This window comes from Myotis daubentonii, chromosome X (genome assembly GCF_963259705.1).
Source record: "Myotis daubentonii chromosome X, mMyoDau2.1, whole genome shotgun sequence".
Classification (NCBI taxonomy): Eukaryota; Metazoa; Chordata; class Mammalia; order Chiroptera; family Vespertilionidae; genus Myotis; species Myotis daubentonii.
In genome coordinates, this window is record NC_081861.1 from 8,506,887 (window position 1) to 8,528,664 (window position 21,778).

A 21,778-nucleotide genomic window follows, 5' to 3' on the forward strand; every position below is an offset into this window, starting at 1 on the left:
AAATGCTGCAATTTGCTCTTTATTTGTTTTCAAACTCAAGTCAGCTGAAGGCACACAACAAAGCAAAGGACAGGAAGAGGCCCAGCCCTAAGTGAAGTGCAGGTGGCTGGGGATCTGAGGCAGCTGGCTTCTCATGCATAGGTGGTGACATACTGGGGCCCCATGTTTCCAAAGTAGGAGCGTTCCCACTCACTCATGAGCTCGAAGTGCACAGGACGGCGACAGAAATTGCAGGAAGCCACAGACACATCCTGGAGGGGCAGCCCGACCTCAGTCCAGGCCACCAGCAGCTTCTCTGAAGATGGTGAGAGGAGAGGAGGGAAAGAATTGGTTAGACTAGGTTTTCTTAATCCTTGTGGCACAGTACAGCTGTGCCAAATGTAGATTCCCTTCAACCCTTCAAGATGTCTTGGAACCAGAAGTAGATTCTGGTTTATTCCAGTGTGTGTTATGAATGTTGCCATTTGTGAATGGGTGCTGTGATGTGTAAAAGATTGGCAAGCTCCTAATTTGACACAATTTATAGCTGTACTGGCCTGGTACAAGACAGGCTATGGCCCAAGAAGTGAAACCGTTTACTTGGAAACTCCTAGCCTGGAGAGAAAAATGACACTGACAGTAACCACACAGTGTCACTGTTGTGACACGGGAACCTGGGGTGGGGAGTGTTTCTGGAGAGGGTGGGAACCCAGAGGAGAGAACCTGACCTCACTTTCAGAAATGCATCAGGTGTGTGCCAGGGCTCTGTCCATGGCTTTTTTTTTCTAAATTTAATCCTTTTCCATTGATCTTTAGAGAGTGGAAGGGAGGGGGAGAGACAGACAGAGAGACATCAACTGGTTGCCACCCAACCAGGGCTGGGGATTGAGCCTGCAACTGAGGTACATGCCCTTGACCAGAATCTCACCCACGACCCTTCAGTCCACAAGCCAATGCTCTATCCACTGAGCCAAACTGGCTAAGGCTGTCCATAATTTTTTAAATGATCATTCCTTCGGTGATCTAATACACTCGTATGGATTTAAACACCATCTTTATGCTGATGATTCTCAAGTTTTCATCCCCATCCCAGACCATCCTCCTGAATTCTAGGCTTGTATATTCAATTGCCTTTCAATATCTCTAATGTCAGGCCCCATGCTAAAAACTGGACCCTACAGGAATACAATAAACTTTAGGTAAATTGACTAAGCTGCCATCTTTCAGGATAAAAACCAAGCTATTCAGTTAGCACTATAAATCAATCCAGTCCTTGTTTTTTATTGTCTTTTTGACATTCGCCTCCCCACACGATTCCTACTATCCTGCATTCCTCTAACCCCTGCTTATTCTTTTTTTAAAATATTTTTTATTCATTTCAGAGAAGAAGGGAGAGGGAGAGATAGAAACATTCATGATGAGAGATAATCATTGATTGGCTGCCTCCTGCATGCCCCCTCTGAGGATTAAGCCTGTAACCTGATGGGGAATTGAACTGTGACCTGGTTCATAGTTCGACACTCAACCACTGAGCCACACCAGCTGGGCACCTCCTTATTCTTGTATATCCAAGGCTGCTTCTTACCCTCTCCTCCTTGCCTTTCTTTATGTTCTTCCCTCTGCTAGGAATACCCCTCCACACCCTCTTTATTCTCTTGGTTCAATACAATTCACCTTGAAAGACTCAGTTCAGGTGTTATCCCCACTAGGAAGCCTGTCTTGAATCCCATATGTTGAGTCAGGCCCCTCCTTTCTGCTCCCACACATTCCACATGTACTGTCTTTGTTGAACTTTCACCCCTTGAAGTCATTGTTTGTATCTGCTATGTATCTGCTATGGCCTCCTCAACCAAACTGGAGCCCTACAAGTCTAGGGACTGTTTTTTATCCACTTATGGCCCTAGTGTAGAGTCTGGCACACAATAGATGTTTCAGAAATATATTTTTTAAATGAATGGCATCCATTCTCTCAACTTCCTCAGATCCTGGGCCTGAAAGGAAGGAAAGTGCAACCATGTTGAGGACTTACCCACAAAGTCTTCCATCATCTGAGGGCTGTGATGGGGGGAGGGTGCCAGGCGCAGCAGCTCCTCACCCCGGGGGACAGTTGGGTAGTTGATGGCCTGCACATAGATGCTATGCTTGGAGAGCAGGAGATCGCAGATCTTGCTATTCAGCGCTGCATCACCCACCTGGGCTCAGGAGAAAAGCCTGTCAGTATCTGTCACCCTCGCCCCACTATCGCAGGTGGAGGGAACCAGATGAAGGAACAACACTGAATTTCTGAACATATTTTTTCATAGGGGCCTTAATCAGTGGCAGCTCCAGAATATCTCTATCAAGGAATTACTCAGAGACACCAATCAAATTTTAAGGAGTGGGGTGGAGGTGGTGCTAGGAACCATGTCTTAAAGCTGTATTCAGAGCAAGCACATAGGTTTTATTTAGCTGGTATGTTAATTTGGATGGTTCTGAATAAGAAGGAAAATCTCTTAAGCACCCTCCGTCTGGGATGCTGCCACTGGGTTAATTAAAAAACAGCAACAACAGTTATTTACAAAAGCAATATTTCAAGGGAATGTTGGGTTGGACCAAGGAGCAATGACTATTTCTTTCAACAGTCACATAAAAGTATCCTCCCTGCTCCCCTACTTACCGACACACAAATTGATGTTATTTAAGAAAGAAGAACATATATACATATATGTATAGTCTATGGACACAGATAATAGTGTAGTAAAGGCCTGGGGTGGGACAGGGGCTGGGTGGAGGGGGGCAAAGGGGAAGAACGGGGAGACATCTATAGTTCTGTCAACAATAAAAAAAAATAATAAAGAAGTCACAGTTCATTTTTAAAGGCAGCAACACTCAAACATAGTTGAGGGTCCAAAATAGCAGCTAGTCCCATGGCTTTTGATTTTATATTTTCTGACTTCAATTCTCAATAAGAAATATATTTCATGATCATGCTATACACATACACATATGTACATACATGTGCTTATAGTCATATGCAAAACTGAAACAAATTTCCCATAAAATGGAACCCTTACTATGTGTGATGTACATGTTCTTTGCTATTGTTTTTTTTTGTAAGCAACTATATTTATAGTCACGATACCATAGATGTGGTGAGTTAAGACAATGGCCATTCCTTAATAAAATACAAGCATTTTCATCATGCATAGTTTATAGGCTCCTTAAGAGGCGGTCTCTTTAAGAGGCTGGATGTTCAAGAAAGATTCTCATCATAACCTATTAAGGTGATGTTATGGCCCACGAATGGTCTTGATGCACAGTCTGAAAAACACTGAATTATATATATATAGGTCATGGATACTCAATATTGTGAGGGTCAGAACAGTCTACTAAGGATGGCTAATGCAAAAAAAAAAAGAAGACTGGTTAATCCAGAACGGCTGATAACTTTTCAAAAATGGTTAACAGGAAAGCAAAGAGTTGATGAGAGGAGCAGCTGTCAGTTTGCTGGGTGTGGGAAGGCTCCCAGAAGAGAGAGGAGAGGGTGATGGAAAGCGTGGGGCTCTCACCCGGATGGGAATGATGTGGCTGGGACAGGGGATAACAGGAAGGCCCCTGTCCATTAGTAGCTGGCGCATGTGCTTGACATTGCGCTGGTGAGCCCGCCTCAGTGCTTGGCCCTCCTCTCCCTTGAGGAGCCGCACAGATTCCAGAGCCCCAGAGAGCACCATGGGAGGCAGTGAAGTGGTGAAGATGAAGCCGGCAGCATAGGAGCGCACCATGTCCACCAAGTCACGGGTGCCGGCGATGTAGCCGCCCACACAGCCAAAGGCCTTGCCTGGAGACAGGGAGGAGGAAGATATGCACAGACCCCATTTTCATTCCTCAAAAGAATAGGATCAAACCCCAGGTAACACAAGGAGGTGCAGCAGAAGCTGGAGCTCCAGACTCCCTTCCCAGGCCTCTGCTCATTTTTCCTGTCCGTGACAGGAGAATTATTATCAGCAAGAGCTGATAATTCTGCTGCTTTGAGATAGGGCTTTCAAGGCCTGCCATATGCAGTGACTAGATAGGCAGGAGGTGGGTGGGGATCTTGAGCTGTTTAGGCCCAAAGGTGGAGCTCAGATGAAGCTTGGAGCTGGGATGGGAAAGGAGATTAGAACTACGACTCTCCACTTACTGAGGGGAACCTGGCTATTTGGCCCAGCTCAGGGGTCTTCTAAAAAAACCCAAAAACCCAGATTTTATTAGCAACTCCGTAGTGAGGAGGGAGTGGAAGGAGGGAATCCAGGAGTTCCACAGCTGGGGCTGTGAATTCTACCCAAATAGCTTCTGCAGCTTTGGGGGAGGGGGTGGTGGAGAAAAGGGTCTTACAAGGGCCTCCTTTCTGGGTTATATGTCAGGGAAGTCCAAGGCACTCACTCACCAAGAGTTCCAGAAATGATGTCAATCTTGTGCATGATTCCATCACGCTCCCCAATCCCAGCGCCCCGGGAACCATACAGTCCTACAGCATGAACCTCATCCACAAAGGTCAGAGCTCCATACTGGTGGGCCACATCACACAACTCCTCGAGGGGACAGATGGCACCTGAGCAAAGCCAAGGAATAGAGGTAGGAGTTCATAACCCTTCCCCAACTCCATCTCCAGTGTGGAATTGGGACCCACAACTACCTTAGGACTACTTCAAACCTCTTAGTATGTAATAACTGCCTTCACCTCACACCCGCCCAAGCATGTGTCTGTTCTTTCTCCCTCTCCCTCTCCCTATGCCTCCCCTTCTCCCTCCCCTCCCCCTTTTAAAAATATATTTTTATTGATTTCAGAGAGGAAGGGAGAGCAAGAGATAAACATCAATGATTCAATGATGAGAGAGAATCATTGATCAGCTTCCTCTTGCACACCCCACACTAGGGATCGAGCCGGAAACCTGGGCATGGGAATCGAACCGTGACTTCCTGGTTCATAGGTCGATGCTCAACCACTGAGCCATGCCAGCTGAGCGTTTCCTCCTCCTCCTCCGTGTGTGTGTGTGTGTGTGTGTGTGTGTGTGTGTGTGTTTTCTCCAGGCTATGATCAAGGCTTGCCTCTCTTTCCTATTTTTACTTCATTTTGCCAATATATGTTCTCTTATTTATGTCATTTTCCAGCCTCTCTATGCTTCCTTCCTCCCCCGCCCCCAAATCTGTGTATTTCCATTTAGGATTGGCACTAGCCTGTGTGATACCTTTGTTTAAATGAATTGAAAAAAATCACCTTTTGCTCCAGATTAATGCCATTCTGATTTCAGATAACACTTATCCCCTCAGCCAGGTGCTGTTGGCAGCCCTGGCAATATATTTATCCTTCACTAGTCCTCCCTCTTTCTATCTGTCTGGCTTTCTTCACTATCTCTCTTTTTGTGGCATTTCCATCTTTGTTTCTATATCTCTATTTTTATGGCTCTGCCCTATTTTTCTCTCTCCCCTTCCATTCTTTCCTCCCTGTCTCCCTCCCTCCTTCACTTTCTCATTGTATCCCTTTCTGTCTACCTCTCTATCTCTCTGCTTTGGACTTTCTTTCCCTGTATGTGTGTGTGTGTGTGTGTGTGTGTGTGTGTGTGTGTGTGTGTGTGTTTGGTGCCTCTGTCTCTTTGTATTCTCTGTATATCCACGAGAGTGTATTTCTCATCTCTGTCAATGTTATATGAGGGCACCTCCCCCCACACAGGCTTAGTCTCAATCTATTGAATTGAAGGTGAATTAGAAGTGATCTGTAGGTTTCTCTTCATTTCCATACAGATTACCTTTTTTTCTATGTTATTCTAGACATCTTATATGCTTATAGTTTTTTAAAAATATATTTTATTGATTTTTTGCAGAGAGGAAGGGAGAGAGATAGTTAGAAACATCGATGAGAGAGAAACATGGATCAGCTGCCTCCTGCACATCTCCTACTGGGGATGTGCCTGCAACCAAGGTACACACCCTTGACCGGAATCGAACCCGGGACCTTTCAGTCCGCAGGCCGACACTCTATCCACTGAGCCAAACCGGTTTCAGCATATATGCTTATAGTTTTTATAAGGTTTTCCAGTGGCTGTGAATCCCATATGCAGACTCTGCATATACAAGTATCCACACCTTCACCATCTCTGGAAACTACTGAGGTGCAGAGAATCGGAATACAGAAGAAACTTGTTCACAGGGAAACAGGGACTCCAGGCCAGGATTGAAGAATGTGAGCAACTGGTGGAAACAACCACAGGAGATGGAGCCCAAGACAAATGGGGCAGTGTGATGGCTCAAGCATCTTTTCAATGAGAGAAATTCTGCCCTACGATCTACAGTTTAGGCAGAGTTTCCATCAAAAAACAAGGAAACAGCCCTGGTCAGTTTTGCTCAGTGGTCAGAGCGTCAGCCCACAGACCAAAAGGTCCCGGGTTCAATTCCCAGTCGAGGGCATGTTCCTTGGTTGCAGATTTATCCCCGTCCCTGGTCGGGGCTCCTGCTAGAGGGCAATCAATTGATGTTTCTCTCTCATGTCAGTTTCTCTCTCTCTCTCTCTCTCTCTCTCTCTCTCTCTCTCTCTCTCTCTCCTTCTCCTCTCTCCCTCCTACTCTCTCTAAAAGTCAATGGGGAAAAAAAATGCCCTGGAGTAAGGATTTAAAAAATTTTTTAAAAAGGAACCATTCACTTGCAAATGTAAGGAAGTAGGATGTTCCTAACATGGTTTCCACCAGAGAAATCATGAATTAGATTAGTCGCAGTAGTAGGAATATAATCATAGGATGGTTTTACTTTATTGCTAGTTATAGAAATGTGGCAGTGTGCACAATAAGTTCTGTACATATGTCAACCCATTTAATTCTCACAGCTACTCTATTATTATCACCTCTATTTTTCAAATAATGCAACTGAGACACAGCAATTAAGAAACCTGCTCAAGTTAAGTAACTTGTCATGCTGAATTTTCAAAATGGATAGTCTGGTTTCACAGCCTGTGCATTACCATTACATGATGCTGATGGCATGTACATTCGCTATATCAGAAACTCTCCTTTGTTTTAGTTGGAAAAGTGACAAATTGAAATGAAGTGAGGACCTCTTCCCTTCAATAAATCCAGAAGGCGAGGTCTAAAATACATGAGTTCTGCTCAAAGGGAGCAGCAATAAAATGATTTGAGCATTGTTTCAGTTGGAGGGGGGCGGGGGGGGGAAGAGGCAGGAGGGAAAAGGTAATTTTTTCTACTTAGATCATAATAAATGGGATAACTTTTATTATCTCTAATTCTTACAACTAGATATTTTACCTTGGGGGAAACTTAGGCTCAAAGAGTTAGAGTTATCCAAGGTTATAGAGCAAGTAAGTTCCTGGAATTTGAACTCAGATCTGTCTGATTTCAAAACCTATTTTGACTCCAATGCTTCATACTGAACCTTGAAAACAATCTTCAGGCAATAATTTGTAAAATTTTCCATTGCACAAACCAGACACTGATGTCATTGATTTATACATAATTTATCATGGAGGGAGCACTTGTATGAAAGAATTAGAATCATTTTAGAATCAAGATAAATTGGAAGCTGCCTATGAACTTTAATTTCTTAATCCGTAAGATCACTATAATAGCTGCCTCAATCTTTTGGCATCTACTGGTTGTGTGATCTTAGGCAAGTTACTTCACTAGCTTGCGTCTCGCTTTCCTCATGTAAATGAATAGAAAGAATAATGGCACTTACCCCATAAAATTGTGAAGATTCAGTACATTAATATACATAAAATGCTAATAATTTTGCTTGGCATGTAATAAGCACTCTGTAAATGTTAGCTGTTATTATTATCATGGTTTTTGTGAGACCAATGTTAGTAAACATACACACATATACATACCATCCATGGAGTGAACAGTCTCAAAGGCCACAATTTTGGGTGTCTCAGGGTTGGACTTCTTTAGAAGTTTCTCCAGGTGGTCAGGGTCATTGTGCCTGAAGACAAACTTGGCTGCTCCACTGTTGCGGATACCTTGGATCATTGAAGCATGATTGCCTGCATCTGAGTAAATCTCGCACCCTGAGGAACCAGATGCATATTCTTAAATTTCTATGCCAGTATTCCTACTTTATCTTCAGGACCAATCTGGCAGGGACAGAGGGCCAACCCTTTCCTCCCGTTGAAGACCTGTATGACTTTCTGGTGAACCTGCCATGAAGGACAAGTAGACTGGAAGTTACTTAAGAGCAGGAACCATGCCCTAACCAGTTTGGCTCAGTGGATAGAGCATCGGCCTGTGAACCCAAGGGTCTCAGGTTCAATTCCGGTCAAGGGCACATGCCTGGGTTGCAGGCTCAGTCCAATGTGCAAGAGGCAGCCAATCAATGATTCCCTCTCATCATTGATGTTTCTATCTCTCTCTTCCTTTCTAAAATAAATAAAAATATATTTTAAAAAAGAAATTATATTGGTCTATGCTAGGATGGTTGCAGTGGAAATGGAAAGAAGTTGAATTGTAATGGTTGAGGAGGGGGTTCACTGGAAAAATTTCCAAGGATATTGGATTTAGTTGGGGTTATGTGTGACTTCAGAATAAGTTTCAGAGAATCAGTGGTGATATTTATAGTGTGCCAAAGAATCAGCAGGAAGTGAGGAAGTAGCTAGCAAGTATGAAGACTTCTCTCAAGCAGTTTGCCAGTTATAAGGAGAGAGATAGGGCAATAGCTTGAGCATAATGAGGGAAAATGTTTTCTGTAAGATGTAAAAGACTTCAATATGATTAAAGAAAGGGAGAGGCTGAAGATACAGGGGAGAGTAAACTTATAGATCAAAGTTCTGGAGGAAGTAGAGGGGAATGGGACACAGAGGGGAATGGGACACACAGCAAGATTTGTCAACAAGAAAAAGGGCACCTTTTCCATTATGATAGGAGAGAAGGAATGAGGAAAGGACATGTGAGGATGCTCATGTGGGTGAGAGTGAGGTGTAGGTCTAGGAGGGCTGAGGAGAATGGGAATTGGCAAAGCTACCCTGGAGACTTGGAGAACTGACCATGAAAACAGGATTGCCAGAGAGCATAGACAAGCTGATAGAAGTTGGGAACCATAAATTTTTAGTGGTTCCTGCCTGAGCAATTATGTAAGCCCAGAATTGAGAGAGAAGGTGGGAATTATATTTTTCCAGGGTTGGGGCTGTGATGGAAGGATGACAGCCAGATGAGTTCAGGATATTATTGGCTAAAGAGTGGGAGAGAGGGAAGATGGGATGTTATTGACTAGAGAGTGAAAGGTGGGATCCAGATCGGATCCAGTGTACAAGGGAAGGGATTGGCTTTAGGCAGAAGAAGAGATGCACTTTCAAATTGTAAAAGGAAAGAATGAAAGAAGAATCAATGAATAATTAGAAAAAATTTTAGGTTTGGTGGCTGTAAGTTAAAAGAGTCCCTGTCTGGTGATTTGCACATGTGTGTGCGCGCGCATGTGTGTGTGTGTGATGTAAAATGTGAGGTAATTTGCTAAGAGTGAAGGAGGAGGTAGTCACAGGTTTTAGATGAGGGAAGAAAGTTTAAAAAATTGGATATGGGGGCATAAAAGTATTGTTTATGGCTATTAAGAGCCTAGTTGAGTTAGGGGGTGACAAATTTGTTGTGTTACTCTTCTGTGAAGTTGGGCAGGGTTTCTTAGTAGTGGTCTTCAGCGTATGTGTGGAAGAGGAGAAAGGAGAGGACTGTAGTCATCCAGCGTTGAGGATATGCAAAGTGGGTAAGAAAGAAGGGCAATGCGAGCAAGTGAACTCAGAATAGAGGGAAGGAGTAATGAAGACAGTTAGACTGTATGCTGTATAAAGCTTAGGCCATAGGCTTACCTGGCAGGATCTTGGCCAAGGTGAAGAGAGTAGAGTCATTGGCCACAAAGCAGGAAGAGAAGAGCAGGGCTGAGTCCTTCTGGTGCAGCTCAGCCAGCTCCTGCTCTAGCTCCACATGAAACTTACTGGTACCGGAGATGTTGCGGGTGCCACCAGCTCCAACTCCATGACGCTGCAGGGTCTCCCTAGTCAGGAAGAAACATAGGGGAGACAAGGAGAAGAAACCCTTGACAGACCCTGAGGAACTGGGTAGGTTTCTCATGTGTTCCACCCATTGATGGGGGTCAATGATGACAGTGATCCTGTGTGAGCTGTGTCCTAAGTGACTAAGTAGAGGCCAGGATGGGGATGGTGGAAAGACTTGGAACCTCCTTCTCAGGCTGAAGGCACTCAGGGATTAAGGGAGAATCTAGGTTGAGCTTGAGCAGCTTGAAAGACTTTCTAGAGGAGGTCATACACCATCTCTGTCAATACTCATTCTGCAGCCAGAATGAAAACTCACGGAGAGTGGTCTTGCTTGTTCTTCCATCCTCTCCTCAATAGCACTGTACACTCAAGAGTTTAGAAAACATGGTTTGTTGATTGATTTAGTTCCTATCTGAGGATTAAATATGCTGGAGGTCCTTGTACGACAGAGGTGGTGGGTGGAACCCAGGTTTCTACTGCCAGCTCTGCCTTTCCTTCCACCTGTGGCTTTGGCTCTTCTCTGGAGTGTCCCCACAGCTCATGGACCAGACCCTACTACTCACTGTGTAGCTTGCAAGACCCGAGGGTGACGGCTCATGCCCAGGTAGTCATTACTGCACCAGACAGACACATCCTTTGAGGGCACAGATGCTTCAGAGAAGTGTTGGGCAAAGGGGTATGCATCAGCCCAGCGGTTCACAGTCTTGAACACACGGTAGGTGTGGTCCCGTTTCTTCTCCATGATCTTGTCCCTGAAAAACTGGTCATAACCAAAGACATGGTTTCCTGCAGGAGTAGAGATGGGGATGAAAAGAATTCATTTAAAATCACTTTCTGGCAAGCCTGCATTTTATTTATACAGTTAATTTTGCCTTCTCTAGTTTTCTTTCCATTTATTTATTTGATCAGTCATTAACTTACTGGGCCACATTAACTCTCCACTACTTAATTCAACCATTCTTTTGCTTACTCATTCACTCAGTAATTTATTCATACATTCACTCAGGCTTTCTACCCTTGTGGTTAGTGTAGAAGCCTCATTAGAATTACTACTTCCAGTGTCAGTGGAAAGAGTATTGACAGATCTAGTTTTAAGTAATTACCTTGCCATTTTCTACTTATGTGACCTTGAGAAAGTCATGAATTCTCTCCCTTAGTTTCAATTTCTTCATGTGTAGAATGAGGCTAATAATACCTTCTTGAAGAATTGGGAATCATCTGATTTCACACAAAATGTAATACACCTAAAATAATACCTGGCACATATTAATGTTATGAGTAAAAGTAATAGTATTAGTGGTAATAATAATAATAATAATAATAATAACTATTTGATTATATTATTATAGCCAATATTTAATAACTGCCTATTATTTGTAATGCTCTGGCTTATGAACTTTATAGCTATTATTTTATTTATTTCTCACAACAATCCCATGTGGAAAGTTCTAGTAGTATCTTCATTTTACAAATGAGGAAAGCAAGGCATAGAGAGGTTAGGTAACTTGATCAAGTTCATATAGCAAGTAAGTGGCCTACCAGTAACTGACCACAGCTAATACACAATGGGGCAATCCTATTTTCAGAATAAATTGAAATAACATATGCCAAAGGGCTTGTTAAACTCTAGAGCTCTATACATGAGACAGAAATCATGATTGTTGCCAATGGTAACTTATGAGGTAGGGGTGTGTAACACTGATAACATTTTTACTGCAAGGATGTTTGAAAATATGTATCAAAAGTTTTAAAAATGTGCCCATGGCTCAGTGGTTGAGCATCTACCTATGAACCAGGACATCAAGGTTTGATTCCAGGTCAGGGCACATGCCCAGGTTGTGGGCTTGATCCCCAGTGGGGGGCGTGCAGGAGGGAGCCAATCGATGATTTTCTCTCATCATTGATGTTTCTATCTCTCTCTTCCTCTCCCTCCCTCTCTGAAATCAATAAAAAAATAGAAAAGTTTTTTAAATGCACAGACTGACATACCTACAGAAACTCTAGCACATTTGACAAAAATGATTGATATCCAGAATTTGTTTTTATACATTGAAACATTACTATGAACAATGTTCAGCCTAGTAGAAAAGTAGGCAAAGACTATAGACAGAGAATTCAATAAATGTAGAAAAAGATGCTTCATCAGGGAAAAACAAACTGCACAAACATGTTTTCACTATCAAATTGATAAAGATTTATAAGTTTGATAATATCAAGTGCTAGAGAGGGTGTGAGAATGTGGATACTTTCTGTGATCACTGGTGCATCACTTTGGAGGGCTAATAGGCAATATTTATTAATGCTGAAAATGTACACACCCTTACACCCCAAGAATTTCTACCTCTTAGTTTCTATTCTAGAGAAACACTTACCTATGTGTATGAAGAAATACATTCAATGATGTTTGTTGTACCACTGTTGGTTATAGGAAAAATTGGAAGCAACCCAATAGAGGAGCAGATAAATTATCTCAAGTATATTCATACTAAGTCTAAGATAATCTAAAAATTATATTTGGGTACATTTATATGAATGGAACATCAACATACAATATAAATTGAAAGTATACGCACAATAAAGTGGAAACAATAACCTGAAATATAGGTGCTTGATTAACGGAATGATATTGCATTCATGCTACAGAACATACTTTGACCTTTTTTGTGTGTGTGCTTCCCCCTCATTATTATTATTACCTATCATGGAAATAGCCACATAGATGCTTGTGTGAGACTGTCCTGCCCCTGATACTGCCTCTCGCAATACTGACTGCCTCTTGCATGCTGGCTGCTGCCTCTCGCGACACTGGCTGTCTTTCATGATACTGGCTGCCTCTGGCATACTGGCTGCCTCTTGGGATACTGGCTGCCTTGACTCAATAATTATTATGCAGCTCTATGTTTAGAGACATGGAATGATGCCCATGACATATGGGTAAGTGAACAAAGCAAAATAACAAACTCTGGGTAGAATAAGATCACATTCCTAATAAAAACATATGTGGAGGTGAATGTAGGAGGCATGTGTGTGTGTGTGTGTGTGTGTGTGTGTGTGTGTGTGTGTTTAGTCATAGAAGAATATCTGGAAGAAAACAACAAAAAATAACGGTGGATTGTGGAGCGCTGGTTTCAATTTTGCTCTTTATACTTTACTGTATCTGTTGGAAAATATTTTACAGTGAATCATATTCCTTTTATATTAGGATAATGAAACAAATTCCATTATGAAAATGAATATAAACAAATACAAAAGAGGGAAAAGGCTCTATGAAGGGTGGGTGTTTCTGAGGGAAGCATGGAGAATAAATGATAGGAATAAACATTTAATGAGGCCTCATAACAAGCTAGAAATATGTCCACTGAAACAGGTACTAAAATCCCACTGATCCAGATCCAGCAAGTGCCAGCATTAAAATTTAAACGCACACTCCCTTTGATTTCAAAGTGCTTCCTTGCCATTTCCCCTACTGTGTTAGAAGCCCTTTCAGCACTCCTTCCATATTTCTACCTCCTTTATTTCCACCTCAGCAAATTCACTAGCCATGTTGTGTAGCAGGTATGTGACTTTCCCTGAAATTTGCTCTGTTTCCTGGGGACTAGAGAATAGATTCCTCAGGCTGGTTGAAGCCAGGGAGCTGGGTAGATCTGAAAGGAGGTGTGGAATACATAGGCTATGCGGGGGAAGGGAGGCAAAGAAAGCATGTGTAGTCATTTTTAACTCCAAGCAAAGTATATTAATTCAAGTTTATGAAGTAAGGAAGCCCTCTGCAGAAAGAAAAAAATGTTCTACAAAGTGAGCACCTATTTATCTCCCCAAGTGGAGCCTCCTGTGTCAGGAAACCTTCCACAATGTGAATCACATTTCTCTCCACTAGAACTTTCCCTTAGGTGAGGTAACTGGGGCAAGCCACCCTGGGTTTTCCATGTGGGAGGTAGATGAAGCACAGTGTATCGTACTGTTCTTTTCTGAATGTCATTAAGATTTGATTTTGAAATTTTTATCCTTAATGATCTCGCAAAAGGGCCTATGAAAGATGTCAACAATACAACCATCTCTCAAGTGTGATTATCTTGAGCGACCTGAACCATTTGAGTTGATCTGGGGCTCCATAAACTTGGATAGTATGTACCTGTTTCCAACACTTATTCTTTCATGCAAATCCAGATTGTCAGTGTGGCATTAATTAAATGTGGGAGCCCAGCCTCTTGGGATTCATTTATCTACTTGGAAAAGAAGAGGCAGAACTCTAAAGGGGGAAGGAGTTTGAGGCCACAGGTACCAGATTAAGTATATTCAGGGAATAGGACAAAATAGCAGCCCTAGGCCCTATAGACCATGTTCCCCAAGAATGGTATTTTAAACTAATGGCTAAAATTTATAGGAACCTGTGCATTTGTGTGTATTGGGGAGGGTGCATTTCAGTGCACAGTCTAAGCTATTGCCTACCGTGGTTCCCCTAGAAAGACTGGACTCTCCATAATGGGATGTATAGTAGCTGCCCTTGGAGTAGCCTAGCTCAGGACTGTGGTGAAGTGAGTTCAAGTGTTAGGAGTAGAGGTTGATGAGATGGAACTTGACTCCAACCTGTCTTGAAAGTCTTCACATCCTCCTGGACTTCTGGGGCCGCCTTCTGCACAATCTTGCTCTTTCCATCCTGGAGTTCTGACAGCATGAAGGGACAGTGGCTCTTGGCCCAAGATGGAGAATCTATGCAAAGGTAAGAGAGTAAGTGGCAGTGCATTTTTAACCATAAATTCAATTTAACAATTATTGCTGAAACCTACTATAACCCAACGTGCCATCAGGCTATGGTAGAGACACAGAGATGGATGAGTCTGGTCCCTATGCTAAATCCCTGTGATGAGATCTTAAACTGGCAGGAATGGTACCCACTGAAGACACATTATAAATAGTGCTGGGAGGGGACGGAAAGCCTAGAAAGTCTAGAATAGGGAGGACACGTGACACAGAATTGGAATTGGACAGGCTGGAAATCTAGGCAGGCTTGACAGAAGAGATGATGCCCAAGTTAAGTGTCTCATGAGAAATATGATACACTCTGGTAAAGGGTGTGGAAGAGGATCATTTGATAGGAATGAAGGCACAGAAGCTTCAGATAATAGAGTTGATCTAGGCAATTTTAAGTAATTCAGAGTGACTAGAGTATGTAGAGTATGAGGGGAGATGTTGGAAGAAGTCAGATCCCAGCTCCTTTTAGGCCAACTCATTCTTCCTTAACTCTTTTCACATAAACCCTACCATCATTAGGCAATGATGAATGGTATGACTTGGGACCTTGTGTCTAGAACCCAGACATTCTCCCCATTTTCCAGTAGCTTCTTCTTACCTCCTCCAGCCTTGGTTGCCTTAAGGTGGATTTGAGAACAGGTTGGTCCTTGGGTGGTCAGGATGGGACAGCATCCATTACCAAAAAGAAACTGGTGAGTCTTAATCAGCTTGCCCAGGGGGCCTGAGGGACCCCGGGCAAACACAGGACAGCGTTGTAGCAACATGACTGCTGCCACCATCTTGAGCCCGAAGTCCTGCAGAAGATGTGGAAGAGATAAGATCTCATCATGAAGGCCTTGCCAAAAGCCAAGGGTCTTTCCTGGGTTTGATTCTTTGTCTTTAGCTTCCTACCCAATGCTTGCCCTTATTGTCCTTTCAGGGTAAGAACTTCCCCAATGTTTAAATGTATGAATAGGGCATCAAAGAGGAAGAAATAGGAAACTAGCTGTTAAGCAAAGAGGTGAAGGAAATAGTTCCAACTGGAGGTCAGAAAGCCTGTCATTGAAGTGTGACTGTTTGTGGCCAGGATGGGAGTTGACAATCCACTAACTCTGTGAATCACTGCTAAAGGCCAAGAATTTAAAAAAAAAAAAAAAAAAAAAAGGCCTCAGCCCAGTGGAGATTCAGCTTGAAAATACACAAAGATACCATTGATCAGGGCTTCTCAGCCTCATCCCAGAGATTTTCCTGAGCAGGCCCAGGCAGAGAGGGAGAAGGAGTGTGAGGCCACAGGTACCAGATTAAGTATATTCAGGGAATAGAACAAAATGGCAGGCCCTAGGCCAGTAATGGTAAACCTTTTGAGCTCGGCGTGTCAGCATTTTGAAAAACCCTAACTTAACTCTGGTGCCGTGTCACATATAGACATTTTTTTGATACTTGCAACCATAGTAAAACAAAGATTTATATTTTTGATATTTATTTTATATATTTAAATGCCATTTAACAAAGAAAACTCAACCAAAAAATGAGTTCGTGTGTCACCTCTGACACGTGTGTCATAGATTCACCATCACTGCCCTAGGCTCTACAAATCATGTTTCCCAAGAATGGTATTTTGCTGTTCTTGGACTTGCTTCTGTATTTTGGAAAAGCACAGATCGAGAAGGAGGTGAAAGCAAGACTCAAGGGGCCTGAGGAACAAGTCTACGGGTGAATGAAAGAGATGGAGGCTAAGACAGAGGAGAGAAAGGGGACAGAGAGAAGATCATAAAAAACACACCAAGTACATATAGTAGGCGTTCAATAAATATTTGTTGAATTTGGGAGTAAACTAATGAGTGAACAGAGACTCAAATGGAGAAAAGAGGAGAGTAGGGGAAGAGTCAGGAGAATAGAAATATTAGGAAAGATAAAAGAAGGAAAGTGAGAGTCAACAAATGTATAGTCATGGTAGTGGAGTGAAGAGTACAGAAATTGTGAAAGAGAGAAAAAGATAAAAGCCAGACGGAAAAGGGAGGGTAGAGATAAGAACAAGGAGAAGAGGACTGCTCCAGAAAAACAGAGGACAAGAGGATGATGGGAAATACAGAAGAATAGGGAAAGAGACTGTGCTCAGAGAACAAGAGGGGAGAGAGAGAGAGAGAGAGAGAGAGAGAGAGAGAGAGAGAGAGAGAAAGAAGAAGAAGAAGAAGAAGAAGAAGAAGAAGAAGAAGAAGAAGAAGAAGGAGAAGAAGAAGAAGAAGAAGAAGAAGAAGAGGGAGGAGGAGGAGGAGGAGGAGGAGGAGGAGGAGGAGAGAGATATTAGTGAATGAGAAAGCAAAGGTGGAGGCAGAGACAGAAGGACACAAAAGAGAAATGAGGACAACCCTAGCCAGTTTGGCTAAGTGGATAGAGCATAGGCCCACGGACTGAAGGGTCCAGGGTTCAATTCCGGTCAAGGGCATGTACCTTGGTTGCAGGTTCCCCGGCACTGGTTGGGGTGTGTGCAGAAGGCAACCAATCGATGTGTCTCGTTTTTCTCTGTCTCTCCCTTTCCCTTCCACTCTCTCTAAAAATCAATGGAAAAATATCCTGAGGTCGGGGTTAACAATGAGAGAGAGAGAGAGAGAGAGAGAGAGAGAGAGAGAGAGAGAGAGAGAGAGAAATGTGGACAGATCAATGAGCATAGGGGAATATACAAAGACTCAGAAACCTGAGAGTAGGAATGGAGAGAATTTAGCAGGGGCAGAGAGTCAGTCAGGCACAAAAATAAAGGAGAAAAGCTGTCAGAGATTGTGAGGATGGAAGAGAACAACTAAGAACAAAAACAGATCTAGAGACAGAGAAACATCGATCAGATGCTCAAACCTCAGAGGGAAGGTAGGGGAGGGTGGGGGTAAGGGGAAGAGATCAACCAAAGGACTTGTATGCATGCATATAAGCATAAGCGATGGAAGCAGACACCAGGGGGTGAGGATGAGGGCAAGACTGGGGGGATGAGGGGACAATGAGGGGGATAAAGACACATTTGTAATACCTTAATCAATAAAAAAATTAAAAAAAGAGTTCAGGGAAGAGGAGCTCGGCCCTGTTGAGGGAGATGAGACAGAGACAGAGTGACAGAAGGGAGTAGCGACAAGATAAAACAATAGAGACAGAGAGGTGGTTAAGGTGGGTTGGGGGTTGATATGAGGAAGGGCTGAGAGAAAGACAGCTAGGGAGAGCAAGAGGGAGGAACAGATGAAAAGAAAAAGGGCAAACTGGATATCCAGCATCAGAGGATCAAGAGATAAGATATGGGACAAGACTATAGGAAAGATATAAAAGAATGTGGGAAGACTAAGGCCTTGGCATCACCAGGAAAACTACTGGGTAGAATCTAATAGCACCTCTATGCTATTAGATATGGGGTCTTATGTTGTAAGGGACAAGTGAACAGAAAGAGCTCATGGCCCTGTTCTCATATGGCAACCTCCTTCACCTCTTACCGAGCAACACCTTCCCTTCCAGGCCTCACAAAGCATGTGCTCCCTAACTCACAAAGCAATCTCTTCCCCATGTTTCACCCTAGAGCATCGTCTAACTCTCACAGGCTGTCATAGGAGCAGAGATTAGTAGGTGGGGCAGGGTGTGTAGGCCTTGAAATTGGAAAAAGTCAAGGGGTGTTTAAAGGACTAAATGAAACTCATCATGTTAAGCTTTTAAGACAGTGCCTAGCACATAGTTTTCAATAAATGGTAGCTTTTCTTATTGCAATTCTAGCTCTCCAACTCCCTATTGGACATTCTTGAAAAGTCACTTCCCCTCTTGATCTCAGCTTTCATCAGCTGTCAAATGTAAAGTATTTATGCCTACCTCATGTGGAAGGTAATGAATTGGGCCCAATGCCTACGTTGTATCTGGAGATATGAGTTTTTCTTTCCCTTCCTGCCTGCAAAGGCTAAAGTACTTGAGGCTGAGCCTGCAGACCACAGATAAAGCTCTAAGAGTTTATCGCCACTGAGGTATGACCGCTCCCCAGATGAGACCAGGGTGTGGGAGAGAAGAGGAGCTCCTTTCTAGAATCACGCCTGAGCATCTGGCTTGGGGCTGACTCTGGCTATTGGTGGTGAGGAGGGGTGGATGACCCAGGGAGAGGAATGCAAAACAAATAGCTAGGTTCCAGGCTCTTAGAAATGCTTTTCTCCAATATCAACACTGAAAGTAATGACAACAGTGGAACATGTAATAGTAAGGAGAGCCTCGAAGATCGGAAGCAAAGTCAAGTCCTGCTTTGGGATGATGGTGAATTAAAGCCTACTCCCATTCCCTTGTATAAAAATGGAAAAAGTGCAATGTACTCATCATCTCTAAGGGGTTTTGGCTATGCTGTTCTCGGGACCTAGAAAAATATAGACTACTTCTTGGAATTTGTTGAACTCTCAAGTTCTTTCAAGTTTCAGTTCCAATTACTCTGTGCTCTTACTCCTTTCTTGGAATTTGTCCCACCTCACTCTGTCCATCTTTATGACCCAAAAGCATGCAGTCTATTTACCTTGGATTCTGTTTACAATCCACCCCATTACCCATCATGAAACTGGAGTGAGTAAAATTGAATAAAAGAAGTTGTTTAGCGATTTGGGGTATTAAAGCACAGCGCCTGGAGCCAGACTATTTGGGTTTGCATCCTGGCTTTACCTCTCACTAGCTCTGGGACCTTAGAAAAATTACATCTCTGCTCTGTGTCTTATATCTGTAAAATGTAGATAATAACAAGGACCATCTACTTCACAGGGATGTTGTGAAGATTCAGTAGGATAATCTATATAAAGTATATAGAAGAGTGTCTATTCCATAGTAAACACTGAAAAAGTGTTAGCTATTATTTTTGCTTTCTACATTTTCTATGTAAGGAAAGTGAAGGTACAACCAAGGGAAGTTACATCATGAATATATCGGACCAGGTCTCAAAAATTGATTCTTGTCCCAACCCTCATTCTTGCCCTTATTCTATTATAATTTATTATGTGAATTTGGGTCCTGTACTTTCTCTCCCTGGGCCTCAGTTTCTCCACAGACAGTGGCCTAGATAATTTCATAGAATCCATCAGATTCTAATAGGCAAACACTCATACAGTACTAACTGCTGGAAATACTTCACATGAATTAACTTATTTTATCCTTGTAACTCTGCAAGGTAGACACTAATGACAACTTTATTTCAAAGATGATGGAACTGAGGCTCAAAAGAATTAAGTAACCTGTCCGGGTCACAGAGTTAGTTAAGTAGGAGAACCAAGATTTAAACCTGGGGAATCTGGTTACAGATCCTACTAACTTAACCACTGTGGATCTGTGATTTAACTATTACTACATGTATTCTTGACTGAGAGCTCAACTCCAGAGGTCAATCCCCTCTAATGTACTAACAGGCTCCTTTCTGGAATAGTTGAATTTGAAATGTAACCAATGCCCTTACCAAAGAAACATATTTCTAACTGAAGTAGAATTTCAGGCACTGGTGAACATTTATTCATTCATTCATCCCACCACTTAATAACTTATGCACCCATTGTGTGGCAATCCTTGCCAAGGGTCTTATTAAAACAATGATTTTATTCAAAGACATAATAGTGACAGATCATTACTAGAAGATTTTCCCTGTACCTTAAAATCATCTCTCATGTCAGCAGCCAATCTGTAGTCCCTGATATCAGAAGGGTCAACCACAACTCTACCCTAGCAGAGAGCCAGAAACCACTAATTGTAGCATTCCTTGCCCCCTCTTTCCCCTTTGTGGCCTGCTTTGTAAGAATAGGTTAGGTCTAGAGTAGATGTGGACACTTAATTACAGGAGTTGGAAGCATCAGGTTTTACTCCCCTTCCTAGCACCCTCTCTCCATCATGAAAGAATCATGGAGAATTTTAGATAACAGGAAGAAGAAATCAGAAATTCTTAAAAACAGAAAAATTTAGAAGACCACAAAATTAAAAGAAGCCATGGAAATCATAGGCTAAGCTCCATTTTCAGAGTGTCTCACAATGAATTGGTATGAGAAAACAAATCTATTGACTTTCAGCACAGGGCTCTTTCAGTGACACAGCATTCCTCTTTCACGGTTCCCCCTTATTTCTACTAATTATCCATCTCTCAATTCCTTCAAATCTTTCTCCAATTCATTATTCCCATAATCTCTACATGTCCTGTTTTCTCTTCCTACTTCTGTCCCCCTAGGCTCTGACTCATAGATCTATGCTACAGCTAAGCAGAGAGGAGTCAAAGTGAGAGAGGAATGGAAAATTGCTGGAAGAAATATCAGGACATCTTTCTGGGAGAGAGAGAAGTAAAGGAAGAGAGAGACAGAAAGACAGAGACTGAGCAGAATAGAAGGAAGAGAGAGAGAGAGAGAGAGAGAGAGAGAGAGAGAGAGAGAGAGAGAGAGAGAACACAGACAGCATTCAGACAAAGAAGGGAAAATAAGAGAGAGCTAGTGTGTCAGAGAGAGATGAACTGAAGTAAGTGACCTTGAAAGCTAACAAAGGAGAGGAAACAAGGAGGGAAAGACCAAAAAAAAGTTAAAAATAGGGAAAAGCAGGAAAATACATGGCGGGGAAGGGGAGAGGAAATGACAGAGAGACAGATTCTAAGAAACAAAGTCAGATCTAGCCAGGGCAGAGAGTTAGCATGTGCAGCCTTTAGGTGGGCAGACAGACCAGAAAGAGGGCACCAGGATGAAAGTCACTCTTACCTGTTGCCCTGCACTGAGGACGAACGAACGACTGGGTGGATGCTGTGCGTCAGGACCTGGCATTTATCCCTTCCTCCTTGGCTCAGCTCCACCCACCCCGCCTTCTGCTGGCCTGGCTTTGCATTGGCCCCAAAGGTATCTTAGGCCCTTCTTAGAGATAAAACCCAATGTAGTCCTCTCTCTCCCAGCATTAGCTCTCCCCTTTCTATTTTCTTTCTTTCTCTTCTTCCTCTGATGCAGTCAAATGATCTTGCTGGACTTTGGAATCAGATCATCCATATATAGCTAAGGCACCTGGAGCAAAATTACCTCTCTGACCCTCAGTTTCCTCAGCTATAAAAGGTGGGGAAACTGAGGG

At 42.8% G+C, this 21,778-nt stretch overlaps 1 protein-coding gene across 2 annotated transcripts; it reads right to left on the reverse strand.

Annotated features, from left to right (window-relative positions):
- Window positions 1–3: 3 nt before the first annotated feature.
- On the reverse strand, window positions 4–21,497 carry ALAS2 (5'-aminolevulinate synthase 2). 2 transcript variants are annotated; one of them, XM_059678974.1, is made up of 10 exons: window positions 21,421–21,497; window positions 15,330–15,525; window positions 14,567–14,689; window positions 10,546–10,768; window positions 9,797–9,981; window positions 7,832–8,011; window positions 4,385–4,549; window positions 3,528–3,796; window positions 2,009–2,171; window positions 4–295 (listed from the first exon to the last, which is right to left on the reverse strand). In XM_059678974.1, exons 1-10 carry the CDS (start codon window positions 21,481–21,483, stop codon window positions 132–134), a joined length of 1,731 nt encoding a protein of 576 aa, XP_059534957.1. In that variant the 5' UTR covers window positions 21,484–21,497; the 3' UTR covers window positions 4–131. The 2 variants fall into 2 exon arrangements, with proteins under 2 accessions (XP_059534957.1, XP_059534958.1); XM_059678975.1 differs by lacking the exon at window positions 21,421–21,497 and adding an exon at window positions 17,162–17,257.
- Window positions 21,498–21,778: the final 281 nt, after the last annotated feature.